Source organism: Notothenia rossii, assembly GCF_949606895.1.
Source record: "Notothenia rossii genome assembly, contig: scaffold_321, whole genome shotgun sequence".
In the NCBI taxonomy this organism is placed as follows: domain Eukaryota; kingdom Metazoa; phylum Chordata; class Actinopteri; order Perciformes; family Nototheniidae; genus Notothenia; species Notothenia rossii.
In genome coordinates, this window is record NW_027639890.1 from 13,179 (window position 1) to 34,732 (window position 21,554).

The 21,554-nt window shown below is 42.9% G+C and overlaps 1 protein-coding gene across 1 annotated transcript in view; it reads left to right on the forward strand.

The window, feature by feature from the left end:
- LOC307027286 (integrin alpha-11-like) overlaps positions 1-21,554 on the forward strand; it is a gene marked incomplete at its 3' end in the record, with an annotated part of 34,768 nt that overhangs the window by 6,290 nt on the left and 6,924 nt on the right. The window contains exons 2-7 of the mRNA XM_079695500.1: positions 12,672-12,783; positions 19,696-19,802; positions 20,022-20,113; positions 20,212-20,326; positions 20,526-20,653; positions 21,397-21,545. Of these exons, the coding sequence (XP_079551626.1) occupies positions 12,672-12,783; positions 19,696-19,802; positions 20,022-20,113; positions 20,212-20,326; positions 20,526-20,653; positions 21,397-21,545 (703 nt within the window). The remainder of the gene's footprint in view (positions 1-12,671; positions 12,784-19,695; positions 19,803-20,021; positions 20,114-20,211; positions 20,327-20,525; positions 20,654-21,396; positions 21,546-21,554) is intronic.

Genomic DNA, 21,554 nt, shown 5'->3' on the forward strand with positions numbered 1-21,554 from the left:
GATGGGGAGGAGGTGGATGAGGAGGAGGTGGATGAGGAGGAGGTGGATGGGGAGGAGGTGGATGGGGAGGAGGTGGATGAGGAGGAGGTGGATCGGGAGGAGGTGGATGGGGAGGAGGTGGATGAGGAGGAGGTGGATCGGGAGGAGGTGGATGAGGAGGAGGTGGATGAGGAGGAGGTGGATGGAGAGGAGGTGGATGGTGAAAGGAGGTGGATTGGGAGGAGGTGGATGGGGAGGAGATGGATGGGGAGGAGGGGGATGGGGAGGAGGTGGATGGGGAGGAGGTGGATGATGAAAGGAGGTGGATGGGGAGGAGGGGGATGGGGAGGAGGGGGATGGGGAGGAGGTGGATGGAGAGGAGGGGGATGATGAAAGGAGGGGGATGGGGAGGAGGTGGATGGAGAGGAGGTGGATGGGGAGGAGGTGGATGAGGAGGAGGGGGATGGGGAGGAGGGGGATTGGGAGGAGGTGGATTGGGAGGAGGTGGTCGGCAGCCTGAACACCTGAAATCCCAGCTGGCTCCACGTGAGAGGAATGACACAGTGGAAGAGTTTGATATCTGGTGTTTGACGAGCAGCAAACTACCGTCCACATATTTAGAGCAAAAACTGGAAAATTCACAAACGCTCCCAAATCCCAGCGGAAGAAACCAGAGAGGATTTCCTGCTTCGCTCTGATTGAATCATGTCTCTCTGAAGCTGAAGCATTACGATCTTTTTAATGTGATCAGAGTTCAGTGCGATGGCTGCAGGTGGGGGGTGTTTCCCTGGAGCAGTCTCTTCTCCAGGAACTCGGAGGGAAATGTACTTTTTGTGGCTTTTAGGCGGATCGTTAAACTGGAGCAGAAACACATCAGTCACCGTGTTGTTGTTGTTGTTGTGGTTAGAAACATGAAGGAGAGCATCAGCTACCACCCGCCGGCTCAGGAGGGTCGGATCCGTGTGTAGTAATAAAGTGTGTATCCCCATTGAAAGCTATGATCTATTCCTACTCTATCAGCTTTACACCTAGAGCAGGGGTGCCCACACATTTTTGGCTGGTGAGCTACTTTTGAAATGACCAGCTAACCGAGGTCTACCAACCAAAAATAAAATCCCAAATTGCAAGGGTTGCTGAATAACACGTTTTATTTTTACATGGGATAACTACAATAGGGCTGCAACAAACGACTAATTTGATTATCGATTAATCTATAGATTAATGAAACGATTAATCGACTATTCGGACTACTGCTGTGTGCCTTGCACAATTTCTCAAACGCTCTTATTTAGCCATCAACTTTTAGATTTAGTTTGAGGTTGTTTTAGGCATGTGGAAACTAACAATGAAGACAATAAAGATGAATACTTGATTCAAAAATACATATATTATTAAATTAACTGAACAAATTGTGAACAAAATTAACATTGCTTTTTATTTGAATTAAATAAATAATATTTCACATCAAAAGAAACAACAATGTTTTAACAAATCGTATTAAATAATGTGATGACAGAACTGTAAACAGAATAGCTGAAACTTTAACAAAATAAATAACTCAGTTACTAAGTCTAATCATGAACCCATGTTTGTATAATGTAGTTAACTCCGTGTGTTGCTGCTAGCATACATAACACCTGACGTGGAAACGTTACTCGTGGATGGGGCTACAGAGCTACGAGAAAGACAGTCGAACCCGGTGCATTCCTCCGTCTGAATGTGGAGCACTTTTGCTAAATGTTTAGACAAATTGCTCGTGTTACCGCCCTTACATGCTAAACACTTTTGGTGACGAGCATTGTCCACCTCAAGACGGGTAACATGTAACCACACCTTGGAGCGCTTCTCTCCACCATCTCCTCCGTGTGTTGCTGCATGTAGCAGCTGCGTGTGTGTAAACTGCCCCGCCCCCTTGCAAACAGACGGGAGAGAGAGATCTCTTCTGGATTGGAAAGATAGAAAATACACCGACCATAGACGCATTTGTTTGTCTTTTTGCATGTTAGAAACGAGTTGGCGACACTAAGACTAAGAGATAATGTTTGTGTAGCAATAATACATGACCTTTCTCTTTCTCAACTCGCTACTCGGAGGGAAGTCGCTGTCATATGCCTTGTGAACACTCCGATAATGCCTCTCCACGTTACCTTTCTTTGGCAGAGCGACGCTTGCTTTACAAATAAGGCAAATAACCTTTGAATGTGACATCACAAACAAAGATTCTCCCTCCCATTCTGTGTGGAAGTGGTATGTCTTTAGCTTTTTGCTCGTTCCCGCACTCATTTTGTTGTTTGTCTCTCCCGGCACTTGACTGATTTTGTATTATTGGTTAACAGACTGGAAAGCAATAGGTCGCTTTTTCTGTCAATCAAGTAAACTCCTGAATTAAGTGGCAGGGAGGCCAAGGGAGGAGGAATCAAAAGCTGTTTTGTCTATTTTAACGGAGCTGGATTTTTTTTTTTTATGAATGACTCGCGATCTACCAGCATTGCCCCCGCGGTCGACCGGTCGACCGCGGTCGACGTACTGGGCACCTCTGACCTAGAGCCTTGGTTCCAACATTGATTTATTTTATGAGACATTCTCTCAGTTTTGAGACAAAGGCCCTGTCTCAGATCGACTATTTTCATTTCCTCGTTCCTCGTTCCTCGTTCCTCGGTCTCACCGGAAGTTGATTTGTCTGCGCCATCTTGAGTACCGTCCCATGGCTCTTATTTCTGCCGGAGGACCGAGGATCGGGAAGCAAGGAGCGATAATGGAGGAGCGATAATCGAGGAACCACCAGTCCATCCTCCGATGAAATCCTCAGACTCTCGCCCCGCCCCCTTACTGTGTATCGCTCACTGATTGGACGATGCAGTGCATGCACTGATCTCATGCTTCTTGTTCTTGACATGAGAGCAGTTTCCCAGCGGAGTGAAGAAAATACATGAACCTCACGGGACTCACTGCTCAGTTTAAACTGTGTTTTGTTTCAATTCATGTTTCATTTAGTTACAAACATGTGATATATCTGAACAACAAAGTGGGCAAAAATCATTTTATACATCTATTGGAAACATTTTCATGATCGCTTTTTTCGTTTTATATTTTCATTTATTGTCATTTCCATTCAGTCAGTCATTAAGTGCTATTAAAATGTTATTTGCTACATATCCACACAAACAAACAAAGTGTGCAATCCAGTGAATGTTAATCTAACTGGGTTTTGATAGTTAACATATCTCTTTTTCTTCTCTCAATTATTTTATTTCTATTGTGCACTCTAATCAATATTAATCAAACTATTGTTCGTTTATACATGTTAAGAATGGCGTTTATCTTTTTTGAGGATTAGTTCTTATTTTATTTTATTTATTGGGGTCTACAACAGATGATACAAATGTTTGTGTCAGTAAATGTGTGGCGGGGGTATTTGTGAAAATAACGGGGACAGAGCAGCTGTCAGACGAACAGCTGTGCGGCGTCATCACAAACGGACGTCGCTTCACGTGACGCTCCGGAGGAAAGGACGGTTATGGCTAGAAAGGATCCGTCTAGTGTAAAACTCTCGCTAGAGTTTGTCTGAATGTCACGTGGCTGAATGTTTACGTTTGGCAGGCAGCCTTTCAGTTACGATCGTTAACATCAGTGGGCCACAGCAAATGATGGTGAGAAGCTAAACTATCTATTAATGATGTCAATGACAGGGAGTGTGATTGTTGAAATAGGGTGTTAGCGGTCTTGTTGGTGTTCAAAGAAGAATGACAACACTGTAGATCACCAACACTATGGTTTATTTTTTATTCACAGGCAAGTCAACGTTGTCGCAGTAAAAGTCCCAAGATAGCTCCTGGTGCAATAAAATGTTCCCTTGCAGTGTTTTACTATTAAGTCTGATGTTTCTCTATTAATATTGCTGCTGAATTCATATGTATTAATATGTATGTTGCATCATGTTACTGCTATAGATGTGTTTCCAAGACGCTCCGATTATAACGAGAGTTACAACGAGAACGTGACGTCATATTTACACTAGACGGATCCTTTCTAGCCATAACCGGAAAGGACGTCCCATTGCTCTTAAAACTCATTTCCCTGCTTCTCGTGGTTTCCTTGCGTCCCTCCATACTTCCCCGGAGGGAGGGACTAAGCACAGGGAAACGACGCAAGGGAGGGAAGCAAGGATTTCATTTAACCGACCTGAGACGAGGCCATAGACATGCTTTCTGTTTTTTCAAAAGTGCATTAAAATCCATGTATTTTATGATCATTGACATTTCATATAAACAGGGGTGGTGTTTCTAGAAAGATATAGTATGAGTTCTGTGTCTCTGATCTTGCTTAAACGATATATCAACGAGAACATGACGCCCGTAAACAAGGCGTCTCCTGACGTAAACAACAACGTGACGTCAGAGCTCCGTAAAAACCAAGCTGTCTCTGCCGTCTGAGGCTCTGATTGATACTCAGACTTCTGGAGGAATTAAACAGTTTTTGAGGAACAGAGATATTGTTTGCTGGCATCACTTGCAGCTAATGGTCACATTTAATGAATAATTCTGAAAATAAATTAATATTTGGTGATCAGAAATGAAGTTGGTATAAAAAACTAAATTAAAATATAATGTTTTTATAGCAGTTTTAGGAAGGGGACATTTCGTTGGAGTTAGAAAAACCATATTAAATTAAAAAAGCAATAATTTACACATCCAAAAAATTGAATTACATTACAATAACCAAATATTATGAAATATATGTTTTCATAAAAACGCTAAATGTGAACAAATTGGCATTTAAAGGCTTAAAATGTACAAGTAACTGAATATTTGTATTTTTATATATTTAGTTATAATTTACTGATGCTGGTTAAAAGATTAAAATGGAAAAATATTTTTTTTCATTTACCGACTCCATTAAAACTCCATTAGGAAAAAGCTGCTAAAAAGAGGTGAAATATATAAAAGATCATAATAATTATACTTAAAGAATTGATATATTTGTATTAAATGAATGAAAGAATGTATCATAACAAATACAATTAGATTGAAGTTTAATAATGTTAATTTAACGGGATTATTTGTACTTGTTTAAACTGAAAATGGAAACTTTAGTGTGGATTATTTTTCTTAAACTCCCCCCATGTGTCTCTTCACGACTTCAAAACAAACCCACGACTGAGATGATATTATTTCTGGCAGCACAGCTTCACAGAAACCTCAGACCGAACGGTGGGTTATTCTCTGAAGAACACTCAGGGACATTAAATAGTTTTATATAACTTAAGAAAATAATAAAAAGACTGAATGTTCGCTGGATGATGATCATCAAAACAATCTCTGACTCGAGTTAAGCAAGAAGAATCTTTCACAACAAACTTTACTCCAAAAACAGGAGAGGACTCTTTAAAGTAGAGACACTACATACTGATATACACCTGAACATCAGCAGGAGAGGACTCTTTAAAGTAGAGACACTACATACTGATATACACCTGAACATCAGCAGGAGAGGACTCTTTAAAGTAGAGACACTACATACTGATATACACCTGAACATCAGCAGGAGAGGACTCTTTAAAGTAGAGACACTACATACTGATATACACCTGAACATCAGCAGGAGAGGACTCTTTAAAGTAGAGACACTACATACTGATATACACCTGAACATCAGCAGGAGAGAACTCTTTAAAGTAGAGACACTACATACTGATATACACCTGAACATCAGCAGGAGAGGACTCTTTAAAGTAGAGACACTACATAGTGATATACACCTGAACATCGGCAGGAGAGGACTCTTTAAAGTAGAGACACTACATACTGATATACACCTGAACATCAGCAGGAGAGGACTCTTTAAAGTAGAGACACTACATACTGATATACACCTGAACATCAGCAGAAGAGGACTCTTTAAAGTAGAGACACTACATACTGATATACACCTGAACATCAGCAGGAGAGGACTCTTTAAAGTAGAGACAGTACATACTGATATACACCTGAACATCAGCGGGAGAGGACTCTTTAAAGTAGAGACACTACATAGTGATATACACCTGAACATCAGCAGGAGAGGACTCTTTAAAGTAGAGACAGTACATACTGATATACACCTGAACATCAGCGGGAGAGGACTCTTTAAAGTAGAGACACTACATAGTGATATACACCTGAACATCAGCAGGAGAGGACTCTTTAAAGTAGAGACACTACATACTGATATACACCTGAACATCAGCAGGAGAGGACTCTTTAAAGTAGAGACACTACATACTGATATACACCTGAACATCAGCAGAAGAGGACTCTTTAAAGTAGAGACACTACATACTGATATACACCTGAACATCAGCAGGAGAGGACTCTTTAAAGTAGAGACACTACTTACTGATATACACCTGAACATCAGCAGGAGAGGACTCTTTAAAGACACTACATACTGATATACACCTGAACATCAGCAGGAGAGGACTCTTTAAAGACACTACATACTGATATACACCTGAACATCAGCAGGAGAGGACTCTTTAAAGTAGAGACACGACATACTGATATACACCTGAACATCAGCAGGAGAGGACTCTTTAAAGTAGAGACACGACATACTGATATACACCTGAACATCAGCAGGAGAGGACTCTTTAAAGTAGAGACACTACATACTGATATACACCTGAACATCAGCAGGAGAGGACTCTTTAAAGTAGAGACACTACATACTGATATACACCTGAATATCAGCAGGAGAGGACTCTTTAAAGTAGAGACACTACATACTGATATACACCTGAACATCAGCAGGAGAGGACTCTTTAAAGTAGAGACACTACATACTGATATACACCTGAACATCAGCAGGAGAGGACTCTTTAAAGTAGAGACACTACATACTGATATACACCTGAACATCAGCGGGAGAGGACTCTTTAAAGTAGAGACACTACATAGTGATATACACCTGAACATCAGCAGGAGAGGACTCTTTAAAGTAGAGACACTACATACTGATATACACCTGAACATCAGCAGGAGAGGACTCTTTAAAGTAGAGACACTACATACTGATATACACCTGAACATCAGCAGGAGAGAACTCTTTAAAGTAGAGACACTACATACTGATATACACCTGAACATCAGCAGGAGAGGACTCTTTAAAGTAGAGACACTACATAGTGATATACACCTGAACATCAGCAGGAGAGGACTCTTTAAAGTAGAGACACTACATACTGATATACACCTGAACATCAGCAGGAGAGGACTCTTTAAAGTAGAGACACTACATACTGATATACACCTGAACATCAGCAGAAGAGGACTCTTTAAAGTAGAGACACTACATACTGATATACACCTGAACATCAGCAGGAGAGGACTCTTTAAAGTAGAGACAGTACATACTGATATACACCTGAACATCAGCGGGAGAGGACTCTTTAAAGTAGAGACACTACATAGTGATATACACCTGAACATCAGCAGGAGAGGACTCTTTAAAGTAGAGACAGTACATACTGATATACACCTGAACATCAGCGGGAGAGGACTCTTTAAAGTAGAGACACTACATAGTGATATACACCTGAACATCAGCAGGAGAGGACTCTTTAAATTAGAGACACTACATACTGATATACACCTGAACATCAGCAGGAGAGGACTCTTTAAAGTAGAGACACTACATACTGATATACACCTGAACATCAGCAGAAGAGGACTCTTTAAAGTAGAGACACTACATACTGATATACACCTGAACATCAGCAGGAGAGGACTCTTTAAAGTAGAGACACTACTTACTGATATACACCTGAACATCAGCAGGAGAGGACTCTTTAAAGACACTACATACTGATATACACCTGAACATCAGCAGGAGAGGACTCTTTAAAGACACTACATACTGATATACACCTGAACATCAGCAGGAGAGGACTCTTTAAAGTAGAGACACGACATACTGATATACACCTGAACATCAGCAGGAGAGGACTCTTTAAAGTAGAGACACGACATACTGATATACACCTGAACATCAGCAGGAGAGGACTCTTTAAAGTAGAGACACTACATACTGATATACACCTGAACATCAGCAGGAGAGGACTCTTTAAAGTAGAGACACTACATACTGATATACACCTGAACATCAGCAGGAGAGGACTCTTTAAAGTAGAGACACTACATACTGATATACACCTGAACATCAGCAGGAGAGGACTCTTTAAAGTAGAGACACTACATACTGATATACACCTGAACATCAGCAGGAGAGGACTCTTTAAAGTAGAGACACTACATACTGATATACACCTGAACATCAGCAGGAGAGGACTCTTTAAAGTAGAGACACTACATACTGATATACACCTGAACATCAGCAGGAGAGGACTCTTTAAAGTAGAGACACTACATACTCATATACACCTGAACATCAGCGGGAGAGGACTCTTTAAAGTAGAGACACTACATAGTGATATACACCTGAACATCAGCAGGAGAGGACTCTTTAAAGTAGAGACAGTACATACTGATATACACCTGAACATCAGCAGGAGAGGACTCTTTAAAGTAGAGACACTACATACTGATATACACCTGAACATCAGCAGGAGAGGACTCTTTAAAGTAGAGACACTACATACTGATATACACCTGAACATCAGCAGGAGAGGACTCTTTAAAGTAGAGACACTACATACTGATATACACCTGAACATCAGCAGAAGAGGACTCTTTAAAGTAGAGACACTACATACTGATATACACCTGAACATCAGCAGGAGAGGACTCTTTAAAGTAGAGACACTGCATACTGATATACACCTGAACATCAGCAGGAGATGACTCTTTAAAGACACTACATACTGATATACACCTGAACATCAGCAGAAGAGGACTCTTTAAAGACACTACATACTGATATACACCTGAACATCCGCAGGAGAGGACTCTTTAAAGTAGAGACACGACATACTGATATACACCTGAACATCAGCAGGAGAGGACTCTTTAAAGTAGAGACACGACATACTGATATACACCTGAACATCAGCAGGAGAGGACTCTTTAAAGTAGAGACACTACATACTGATATACACCTGAACATCAGCAGGAGAGGACTCTTTAAAGTAGAGACACTACATACTGATATACACCTGAACATCAGCAGGAGAGGACTCTTTAAAGTAGAGACACTACATACTGATATACACCTGAACATCAGCAGGAGAGGACTCTTTAAAGTAGAGACACTACATACTGATATCGACCTGAACATCGGCAGGAGAGGACTCTTTAAAGTAGAGACACTACATACTAATATACACCTGAACATCAGCAGGAGAGGACTCTTTAAAGTAGAGACACTACATACTGATATAAAACCTCAGAGCTGATACAGGAAAGGTTTTGTCTTCCGTCTGCAGGAAGTGACACAGGCGCTGCTGACATCGAGCACTAAATTACTTTAATGTTTAAACGTTTTATTTCCAAATTCTGCAGATGATTTGAAGTTTTTTCAAAAAACATCACAGACTTTTCTTTCCGTTTTAACAAGAGTATCCTCATTGGTGCCGAATCTGTTTTCAGTTACTCTGCAGACGCCAGGCCATGGAAAGTGACATCATTATTAATAAATTATGACCTAAATAAAATATCTTGATATTCTTCTGTGTTGGGTTGACAAAATATTGAACAAATGATTTTTCTGATAAATGACCATCAGTGATTTAATGACCAAGCTGGTGAACGCAAAACAATACAAGCCCTAGAACTGTTGACTGTAGCTTTTCAAACCTAAAGTAGACACGTGTGCAACACAGCACAGGAGTCTGAAAATATATTGAGTTTCATATACAGTATATCTGAAATGACTAGGTTAGCTACGTTAGCTAGCTCACTCTATAGTGTCCCCTGGTCTCCCAGCTGTGTGCGTCACTCTTTAGTGTCCCCTGGTCTCCCAGCTCTGTGCATAAGTCTTTAGTGTCCCCTGGTCTCCCAGCTGTGTGCGTCACTCTTTAGTGTCCCCTGGTCTTCCAGCTGTGTGCGCCACTCTTTAGTGTCCCCTGGTCTCCCAGCTGTGTGCGTCACTCTTTAGTGTCCCCTGGTCTCCCAGCTTTGGGCGTCACTCTTTAGTGTCCCCTGGTCTCCCAGCTGTGTGCGTCACTCTTTAGTGTCCCCTGGTCTCCCAGCTCTGTGCGTCACTCTGTAGTGTCCCCTGCTCTCCCAGCTGTGTGCCTCACTCTTTAGTGTCCCCTGCTCTCCCAGCTGTGTGCATCACTCTTTAGTGTCCCCTGGTCTCCCAGCTGTGTGCGTCACTCTTTAGTGTCCCCTGGTCTCCCAGCTGTGTGCGTCACTCTTTAGTGTCCCCTGGTCTCCAAGCTGTGTGCGTCACTCTTTAGTGTCCCCTGGTCTCCCAGCTGTGTGCATCACCCTTTAGTGTCCCCTGGTCTCCCAGCTGTGTGCATCACTCTTTAGTGTCCCCTGCTCTCCAAGCTGTGTGCGTCACTCTTTAGTCTCCCCTGGTCTCCCAGCTGTGTGCGTCACTCTTTAGTGTCTCCTTGTCTCCCAGCTGTGTGCATCACTCTTTAGTGTCCCCTGTTCTCCAGCTGTGTGCGTCACTCTTGAGTGTCCCCCGATCTCCAGCTGTGTGCGTCACTCTTTAGTGTCCCCCGGTCTCCCAGCTGTGTGCGTCACTCTTTAATGTCCCCTGGTCTCCAGCTGTGTGCATCACTCTTTAGTGTCCCCTGGTCTCCAGCTGTTTGCATCACTCTTTAATGTCCCCCTGTCTCCAGCTGTTTGCATCACTCTTTAGTGTCCCCTGGTCTCCAGCTGTGTGCGTCACTCTTTAGTGTCCCCTGGTCTCCCAGCTGTGTGCGTCACTCTTTAGTGTCCCCTGCTCTCCCAGATGTGTGCGTCACTCTTTAGTGTCCCCTGGTCTCCCAGCTGGGTGTGTCACTCTTTAGTGTCCCCTGGTCTCCCAGCTTTGTGCGTCACTCTTTAGTGTCCCCTGGTCTCCCAGCTGTGTGTATCACTCTTTAGTGTCCCCTGGTCTCCAGCTGTGTGTGTCACTCTTTAGTGTCCCCTGGTCTCCCAGCTGTGTGCATCACTCTTTAGTGTCCCCTGGTCTCCAGCTGTGTGTGTCACTCTTTAGTGTCCCCTGGTCTCCCAGCTGTGTGCGTCACTCTTTAGTGTCCCCTGGTCTCCCAGCTGTGTGCATCACTCTTTAGTGTCCCCTGGTCTCCCAGCTGTGTGCGTCACTCTTTAGTGTCCCCTGGTCTCCCAGCTGTGTGCGTCACTCTTTAGTGTCCCCTGATCTCCCAGCTGTGTGCGTCACTCTTTAGTGTCCCCTGATCTCCCAGCTTTGTGCGTCACTCTCTAGTGTCCCCTGGTCTCCCAGCTGTGTGCGTCACTCCTTAGTGTCCTCTGGTCTCCCAGCTGTGTGCGTCACTCTTTAGTGTCCCCTGGTCTCCCAGCTGGGTGTGTCACTCTTTAGTGTCCCCTGGTCTCCCAGCTTTGTGCGTCACTCTTTAGTGTCCCCTGGTCTCCCAGCTGTGTGCGTCACTCTTTAGTGTCCCCTGGTCTCCCAGCTGTGTGCATCACTCTTTAGTGTCCCCTGGTCTCCCAGCTGTGTGCGTCACTCTTTAGTGTCCCCTGGTCTCCCAGCTGTGTGCATCACTCTTTAGTGTCCCCTGGTCTCCAGCTGTGTGTGTCACTCTTTAGTGTCCCCTGGTCTCCCAGCTGTGTGCGTCACTCTTTAGTGTCCCCTGGTCTCCCAGCTGTGTGCATCACTCTTTAGTGTCCCCTGGTCTCCCAGCTGTGTGCGTCACTCTTTAGTGTCTCCATGTCTCCTCAAGTTGCTGAAGATGTTTCTTCATGTTGAACATTTGGGTTTTTATATCTGCATCCTTTCTGAAGCTGCAGCGTTTCTCCTGATGGAAGAGGTTTGGGTTTTGTTTGCACCTCTCAGCCACCGTACTTCTCTGTTGTGAAAAGAAGTTGTGGAAAAAGGACAGAGTCTCTCTTTAAAATGAGAGTTTATTTAACGTACACGTCACTGCTCTCTTATTTTTGGCCTCAGAAGTTACATTCATCACAGATTCGTCACTGCTGGCTCTGAGCCGCACGGGTTGCAGAGTTTTTTCCGAGCGTTGAGTTAAACCCCACAGCTGTTGGGAGACACTGAGAGGGTCAGGGGTCACGGCCGGGTCACAGGCTGCATGACTTTAGTGCCTGGCTCAAACACACTGAGGCATTTAAACAAGAACGTCTCTGAGACTCGTTGGGAAGTTACAATCTGATTATTATTGAGTGACCCCTTGATGAGATGTATGGAAGAGGATAAAGGCCACATCTGACCAAAGTCAACATTTAATTTTTTCTCCAAGTTCCGAATTTTTGGTAAAAAAAGAAAATGATTCTCAGAATTCTGAGATGTTTTGAACAGATTTTAGCGTTTCATTACCTAATTGTTGAAAAACTGCATTGCATCTTTCCTCAAAATAGTTATTGGCGAGTTTTATGGAGTCGTTTCATTCCATATTCCATAATAGATTTAATAATAAATAAATATTGTTTTAATTTGAAAATCAACCTTGTTATTTTCAAAAGTGCTGATCTTCTTCTTCTTCTTCTTCTTCTTCTTCTTCTTCTTCTTCTTCTTCTTCTTCTTCTTCTTCTTCTTCTTCTTCTGGGTTTCAGATCTTCAGCTCTGCTTCAACTTTGACACGAAGAACTTCAAGGTCTTCTCCGGCTCCAAAGAAAACCAGTTTGGATACACGGTCCAGCAGCACGAGGCCGGAGGGCGCCAGTGGTGAGGAACCCAGTTCATTATCCATCCACCCAAAAACCAGTCTGTACCGGTCTCACACCAACAATATGTATAGAAATCAGACTGTAAAGTTCTGCTTACGTCTATTGAATCCAGTTTGTCCTGGTCTTCTCGTACAATCCCTATAGAACCGTCTTTACTGATCAGAGGGAACCAGTCTGTCTTCGTCTATTGAAACCTGTATTTACTGGTCCAACACCATCAATGGAAACCAGTCTATATGGTCTTATATTACCCATAGAAACCAGTTTGTGCTGGTCTCACACCACCAATAGAAACCAGTATGTCTCCACACATAGAGATCAGACTGTAAAGTTCTGCTTACGTCTATAGAAACCAGATTGACCTGGTGTGATCTTACAATCCCTATATCACCAGTCGATACCGATCTAACACCATCCTTTGAAACCAGTCTCTACTTGTTTGGCTTCTTCCAAAGGAAGAGGTCTGATGGTCTTACGGTATACGTCCACACAACAGCTTTAAAAAAATCTTCCAACGCTTCTCTGCCCATCGACTTTGAATGGGAGTGACGTCACTTTGCCTTGCTTTTCGCCGAACTGCATTGTGGGGAAGCAAAGCAAAGATTTCCAGGATTTACAGGATTTTCAGGATTCAAAAGTTGAGCAATGTTCAACTTTTGAAGCTGGGCTGGAAGCGTCAGCCAATCAAATCCCGTTTATGTAAATCTGACAGTACAAGCACTAGCCAATCAAACCGCGTGCAAGCTGGGAGAGCCAGACCGCAGTTCATTTCCTCATATTCCAAACGAGAAATTACGGTAGCAAATCACCCGGTTCTTTACGACCAGAACTATTTACCGTGATACAAACCGGAGGAACCAGGCATGGAGGGAGGTGGCAGAGACAGTGGGTGAAACTGGTAGGTTTTCTCCTGTTTGGGGAGTTTATATAATATATATATATTGCTCGCATAAAATCCCCGGGTTTTTTTGCTTTGTATGTCGGGGGCGGGAGATTCATGTGATTGGTTGTTGGTCGCGTTTCTCGCGAAAAATCCCCAAGCTCTCAGACACGCCCAGCTCCAAGATTTTCAAGATTTTTTCAAAGCTGCTGTGTGGACGGGCCGTTATATTATCTATAGAAACCAGTTTGTGCTGGTCTGACAATCGGTCGGAAACCAATCGGTCTTTGTCTATGGAAAAAAGTCTGTACAGTTCTGCTTATGTTTAAAAAAAACAGTTTGTGCTGGTCTGGTCTTACAATCCCTATAGAACCAGTCTGTACTGGTCCAACACCATTATTTGACACCAGTCCATACTGGTCTGCCTGAAACTATAGAAACCAGTTTGTATTGGTCTAACATTCTCAATTGAAACCAGTCTGAACCGGTCTGTCTATAGCTATAGAACCAGTTTGTACTGGTCCAACACCACCAATAGAAACCAGCCCTTCTGTGTCTATTGAAACCAGTCTTTACTGGTCTCATATTCTCTATAGAAACCAGTTTGAACTGGTCTTTCTAAATCTCCTCAATCTTTTGACTTTTTCTTGTTTTTTTTGCTATTGGGAGAAATGGAGGTTCGTACTGGAGCCAATGGTTTGTTTTGTCTCAGCAAGAGAGCGTCTCTTTTAGCTGGCAGAACTTTTGAACGATGTGTTTAAAATATTTTGTGTTTCAGTGGAAATTTAAAGATGACAGATTGGCTAAACTTCTGTTTAAAAGCAGAGACTCACGACCGTGTGATGAACTTCAGACTGCCATAAGTCGATAGATTTTAAGATTAAATGACTATAAACATAATTGATGGGACTTTAAAGGGTTTTCCAGCTTCTGACAGTATTTGGACGCCTCAGGTAGAGACAGATTGGACCCTGTTGGTCCGTCTGTGGATCCAAAGCATTTATTTACTGTGGTCTGTCAGAAGTTTCCTGGGAAAGCGAGAAAACCTTCCACTTGTTTCCAGGAAAGTTGGTGGAGAAGTCAGACTCATGTTGGGACGACACATTTTCCACCCATGTGTCTGATATCTGCGCACGGTATTTATTGTCCTCTCTGATTTAAAGCAGGATTTCATAATCCAGACCTGACAGAGTCTGCTTGGCTCTCGTCATCTGGAGACCAAGTCCTTCTCTCATTTCACTTGAATTCACTTTATTTAAACTCAGTCAACGTCTCATTTTGTCTCACAGACTTTCATTTAATCCAAGCTTTTCTCTTATATCTGGTTGTATCTTTTAGTCACGATAAAAGTACTTCAATATATTACATAAAATATATAAAGTGTCTAAAATCTCACCTACTTATGTCTCATCTAATCTTAGCCTTTCCCTTACATACTGCACTTAAGTACGATGTTGAGGTACTTTACTTGAGTATTTCCATGTTATGCTACTGTGTACTTCTACTCCACTACAGTTCAGAGGTACATGGTGTACTTCTACTCCACTACAGTTCAGACTGAGGTACATGGTGTACTTTACTCCACTACATGTATTTAATCCCTTTAGTTACTTCACAGATGTGGATGAATGATGTGAAATATAATCAAGTGTTAAATCAGACTTTAGTTCCACCTGGAGTAAATCCACCAGCTACCCTGCAGTATACAAAGTCATTCAGACTAGCTGCACCTTTACCAGCTTTGAGAACACTTTGTGATCAATCATTATAAAACATATCATATCTATTATTCTGAAATGGACCAATCTGCACAATGACTACTTTTACTGTCTTTCACTATATTTTGATGAGAATACTTTTCTACTTTCACTTGAGGAACAATTTGAATGCAAGACTTTAACTGTAACAGAGTATTCCTACACTCTGGTACTTCTACTTTTACTCAAGAACAAGATCTGAGTACTTCTACTTTTACTCAAATACAAGATCTGAGTACTTCTACTTTTACTCAAGAACATCTGAGTACTTCTACTTTTACTCAAGAACAAGATCTGAGTACTTCTACTTTTACTCAAGTACAAGATCTGAGTACTTCTACTTTTACTCAAGAACATCTGAGTACTTCTACTTTTACTCAAGAACAAGATCTGAGTACTTCTACTTTTACTCTAGTACATGATCTGAGTACTTCTACTTTTACTCAAGAACAAGATCTGAGTACTTCTACTTTTACTCTAGTACATGATCTGAGTACTTCTACTTTTACTCAAGAACAAGACCTGAGTACTTCTACTTTTACTAAAGTACAAGATCTGAGTACTTCTACTTTTACTCAAGTACAAGATCTGAATACTTCTAATTTTACTCAAGTACAATATCTGAGTACTTCTACTTTTACTCAAGAACAAGATCTGAGTACTTCTACTTTTACTCAAGTACAAGATCTGAATACTTCTACTTTTACTCAAGTACCAGATCTGAGTACTTCTACTTTTACTCAAGCACAAGATCTGAGTACTTCTACTTTTACTCGAGTACTTCTCCCATCTCTGAGACCCTAAAGATCGTCAGCTTTCACACCAATCAGTTTGAACTGTTAAGAGGTGAAAGCCCTTAATGCGATGGAGCTTAATCCGTTTGAATACACATCTGTATTTGTGTATGTTTTTAAAGGCATCATATAGAACAAGATAGAATGTGCTTTAGTGAACAGTATAAATCCTCGGCCCCCTGCTGGGCGCTGTCTGCGGCTGCAGGTGAGATTGTGCAACATTCCCGCTCTTCCCCTCTCTCTGTTTCTCTGGAAACATTCGCAGCGTGACGATGAAGACCTCGCAGTCTGATGCATACCACGCAGTCTGATGCATACCACGCAGTCTCTGGGATTACAGAGTCTCTCTCTTTGAAGCAGCAGGTAAATGAGTGGAAGGTATTTAGCGTTTTGTGACTCCTGCGACCCGAGGCCCTGGACTGGAAACTATGTGATGCGGTTTGTTATTCCCCCCCCCCCCCTCTGTGCGAGAGAGAGAGAGTGTGTGTGTGTGTGTGTGTGTGTGTGTGTGTGTGTGTGTGTGTGTGTGTGTGGCGGGGGGGGGGGGGGATTTGACATTGTTTTCCTGCAGAGTTGTTTTTCTACGCAGCATGGTGACATTTAACGTCTCAAGTGTTTGTCTGGAGATTTTCTTTTTCAGACATGGTGGAATAATCAGTGATGGAGAGTAATAAAGTACAGTTACATGCAATTGTATAAAAGTCTATGAGAACATGTTCCTACTTCTCTCTTGAATTTCTTACCTTCGATTGTTTCTTTATTTGTTCAACTTTCCGTTATAGCTCAATATTCCAATTCTTGTTCTCACAACGCTCTGTTTTTGAGGTGAATAATTAGGAAGTTGTTGTTCCCTTCACCTTGATCTAAACCAGGGGTGCCCAATACGTCGATCGCATGGCATTGAAAAAAGAAGAAAAACATTTAATTTTTTTTTCATCCATCCTTACTATGGCATTTGCCACTTGAGTAACGTACAGGTAAGCCAGTCTGAGCGCGCCACAGTTTCTCCGCCGTTTAGTCCACTAGCACCCCCCCCTCACGACACAGATTGGGCAGGGGCAGCCCGTAGGTAGATCATTTGGGCTTGGTAATTTTAAAAGTAGCTCCCAAGCTGAAAAGGTGTGGGCCCCCCTGCTCTAAAGAGTAATGCATGCTAACGGCTGCAGGAGTCATCAGGACACAAACAGCCCAATAAACAGCAGCAGGTAAACGACAGCACCTGCTCCTGATGTGATGATGAAGTGTCTGATGTGGACGACACATGATCAGACGGACACTTAGAGGCTTTTCCTCACCGTGTGACTCAGCTGTGTTCCCAGAAGCCTCATGTGGAGGTGTTTACTAACGCCCCCCCCCCCCTGCTGTGTGACTCGGGGTCTGACCTCTGTCCGTTCATTAAAGGCTTTTTTTATTTCCCGTTCGTGAAGTTAATCAGACTGTTTATTAGGTTCCTGTCTGCATACGGCAACACGCACCACGCCTCAGGTTTACCACAACACAAGTCTCTGATTTTAGCGTCAAACGCGACGGAGATGTTAGCTTTGATTCACAAACATGTCTCAGTTTCATCCCACAGGCAATCAGACTGTTACACACCTGGACTCTGTGAAGAACACACACACACACACACACACACACACACACACACACACACACACACACACACACACACACACACACACACACACACACACACACACACACACACACACACACACACACACACACACACACACACACACACGTGCAACTTATTTGTGCAGTTGTTGTGTATTGTTTTGATTTACGATATTTTCTTTTATTTCAATCAATGAAACTTTATGTAAAAGCCACTCAGAGACAGTTTCCTCCCACAATTGATATTGATTGATTTGATTTCGAACAAGTAAAATTACAAAAACAAAAAAAATGTTGCAGTGCATAGTCGTTTAAAACAAATCAAAACATAGAAATGACAAAAGAAAAAATTACATTTACAACAACAACAACAACAACAACAACAACAGCATTAGCAACATAAACAGTGCCGCATCTAATGTTCGAAAAGGAGTGAGAAGAAGTATAATTGTCCCTAAATGATTTATTTATAATTTGTAATCTGCAATAATTATCATTTTTATGCATTATTATTGATATGATTAGTATTATTAATCGGCTTTATCTGTTGATTGACATATATACATATACACATACACTGATATACATATATTCACACATACATACTCACGTATACACACACAGTCAAACACCTTCCCCATCTCTGTATCTGGAGAAAATGATTTCTGTGTATTTCCTCTTGAACTGGTTAATGTCTGGACATGGCTTTAATAAGACTATAAGACAATCAGACCATTGAACTGAACTCTGTGAAGAACATCCATAAACATTCACCTGTTTGCTTTGTGCAACTTATTGATCCATATATCATATTCCATTTACTTGCATATCGACTCTTCGTGCACTCTTTCATCTGATTTATTGCTTCTATGTGCTCTACACATTCATGTTGCTCTGCTGGAGGAGACTTCCGTTTCTCATCTCCTCTGCAGCTGCTGAGCACCTGGTGACGAAGACTTGAAACTTGAACGACTCAAAGACCGTCTGTCTTGCAGCATACTCCACTGTTCGGCCAAGTGCTCAGAGCAAGTCATGGAATTGATTATAAGAGCTTATGAAAAACACCATCCTGTTTCTTTCATGTCCAGCAGCACAGCCTCTGCTGGTCACATGCATGGAGTCTTTTCAAAATAACATTAACAGGAAACAACCTTTAAAGATTAGTAAAAGATTGTTTACTGGCATTCACTTCATTTCAACCACTTCATTGAAAAGTTGGTGTTGTCATATTTTACGACAGAGCCGGTCAGCTGACCAATCAGAGCGCAGACTGGGCTCTGGGTTCAGACAGAGGGTGAAAAGAGAGTGTCTTCTTCAAATGTCATTGCATTCTATATGTAATGTGTGTGTGTGTGTGTGTGTGTGTGTGTGTGTGTGTGTGTCTGTGTGTGTGTGTGTGTGTGTGTGTGTGTGTGTGTGTGTGTGTGTGACGGTGTGTGTGTGTGTGTGTGTGTGTGTGTGTGTGTGTGTGACGGTGTGTGTGTGTGTGTGTGTGTGTGTGTGTGTGTGTGTGTGTGTGTGTGTGTCTCTGTGTGTGTGTGTGTGTGTGTGTCTCTCTCTCTGTGTGTGTGTGTGTGTGTGTGTGTGTGTGTGTGTGTCTCTCTGTGTGTGTGTGTGTCTCTCTCTGTGTGTGTGTGTGTGTCTCTGTGTGTGTGTGTGTGTGTGTGTGTGTGTGTGTGTGTGTGTGTGTGTGTGTGTGCGTGTGTGTGTGTGTGTGTGTGTGTGTGTGTCTCTGTGTGTGTGTCTCTGTGTGTGTGTGTGTGTGTGTGTGTGTGTGTGTGTGTGTGTGTGTGTGTGTGTGTGTGTGTGTGTGTGTGTGTGTGTGTGTGTGTGTGTGTGTGTGTGTGTGTGTGTGTGTGCAGGCTGCTGGTTGGAGCTCCCTTGGAGTCCACAGGGAAGCAGCAGACTGGTGATGTGTTCAGGTGCCCTCTGGACAGGAACTCTGCAAACTGCAGCAGACTCAACCTGGGTGAGAAACACAAGTATCACAGCAGCACGGCTGGTATTACTTGTTTTATTTCATTTACTTATCAATATATAAATATATGTATGTATATTTATATATATATATTTCTTTTTTATATTTTTATTAATTATGGTGTTTGTTTTGTTTTATATAATTGTATGGTTTTGAATAGCTAATGCTAAGTCCCGCTGCTAACCTGAGTGTGATGATGTTGTGCGTCAGGGAGTCTTTCTCTGGACAACGTGTCGGAGAGGAAGGACAACATGAGGCTGGGGATGACGCTGACCTCTAACCCCAGAGACAGCAGCTTCGTGGTGAGACGCTCACACTCAGCTTCACTGTCAATGAATACATGATTCATAAAACCCCTCTGAAGTCTCCGGTGGGACTGACCGTGCGTCTCTGTCCTCAGACCTGTGGTCCTCTCTGGTCTCATGAGTGTGGCAGCTCGCTGTACAGCACAGGGATCTGCTCCAGAGTCAGCAGGACCTTCAAACTGTCGCACACCATCGCCCCCGCCCTGCAGAGTGAGACAAACCCTTAAACACATCTGTATCACATCTGGATCACATCTGGATCACATCTGTATCACACATCCTTTGCTCAAGTAGAAGTACAGATACTCGTGTTTAAAAATACTCTGGTAAAAGTAGAAGCACTGACTAAACTTCTTTACTTTACAGTGTGTTTAATTCAATTATTATTCATTGAATTCGATTTTTGCAGGGTGTGAGACGTTCATGGACATCGTGATCGTTCTGGATGGCTCTAACTCCATCTACCCGTGGTACGAGGTGCAGGACTTCCTCATCACCATCCTGCAGAAGTTCTACATCGGCCCAGGTCAGACGCAGGTCGGTTCATCGCTGAATTAAAAGAAGTCCAGTGGGATCAATGCTGAACCAATGGGATCTCTCCGTAGGGTTTAGGAAAGTATCTGAACTAAGGTCTGTGGTTGAGACACATTGAAGAGACGGATCACGTTTTGTTCTACGACATTAAATCATCAGCAGTGACCCCACTGGTGATTTCTGAAGAGTGGACGTGTCTGAGAAACGATGGTTGTTACCAAGTGGCTGAATAGGACTACAGAAGTCGTGGAGGCCGTTGTACGTCATTACGCCGAACACGTGCACACTCCTCTAAGTTAGTTTCTGTTCTGCTTGAGAGCAAGTCCCTGCCTCCTGCAGACTGTTCAAACAAACACTTCAACTCCTTCCATCTAGAATCTGTGTGTTTGAATATGGATCTTAAGTTGGCGTGACGTTGAAGTCGTGCTGCTGGACTCGCCTGTAGCTCCTTTATAGCATAACGTTAGCATTTAGCTTCTGGAGATTAGAGTTATGATTAGAACATTATGAAAGTAGACGTGTGGAGATTATCCGGCTGAACAAAACATTTATCAAACAGGTTCGTTTTCCACAGATTTTGTTTTTTACAATATTCCAAAATCCTATGGAGAAATCCCGTTGCTTTTTCCCGAGGGAGAAGGAGCTTCCTTCAGGGTCGGCCTACATAAATACGCCACCCCTGCACCGCTCTATAGTGTTGTGATACCTTCAGGTGCATTGGTTCATGTGGAGTGCTTCCTCTGCAGGTGGGTGTGGTCCAGTACGGCTCCAAGGTGGTCCATGAGTTCGGTCTGGGGGAGTACCAGACGGTGGAGGAGGTGGTACAGGCCGCACAGGGCATCGACCAGCGGGGGGGCGAGGAGACCAGGACGGCCCTGGGCATCAACGTGGGGCGGTACGGCAC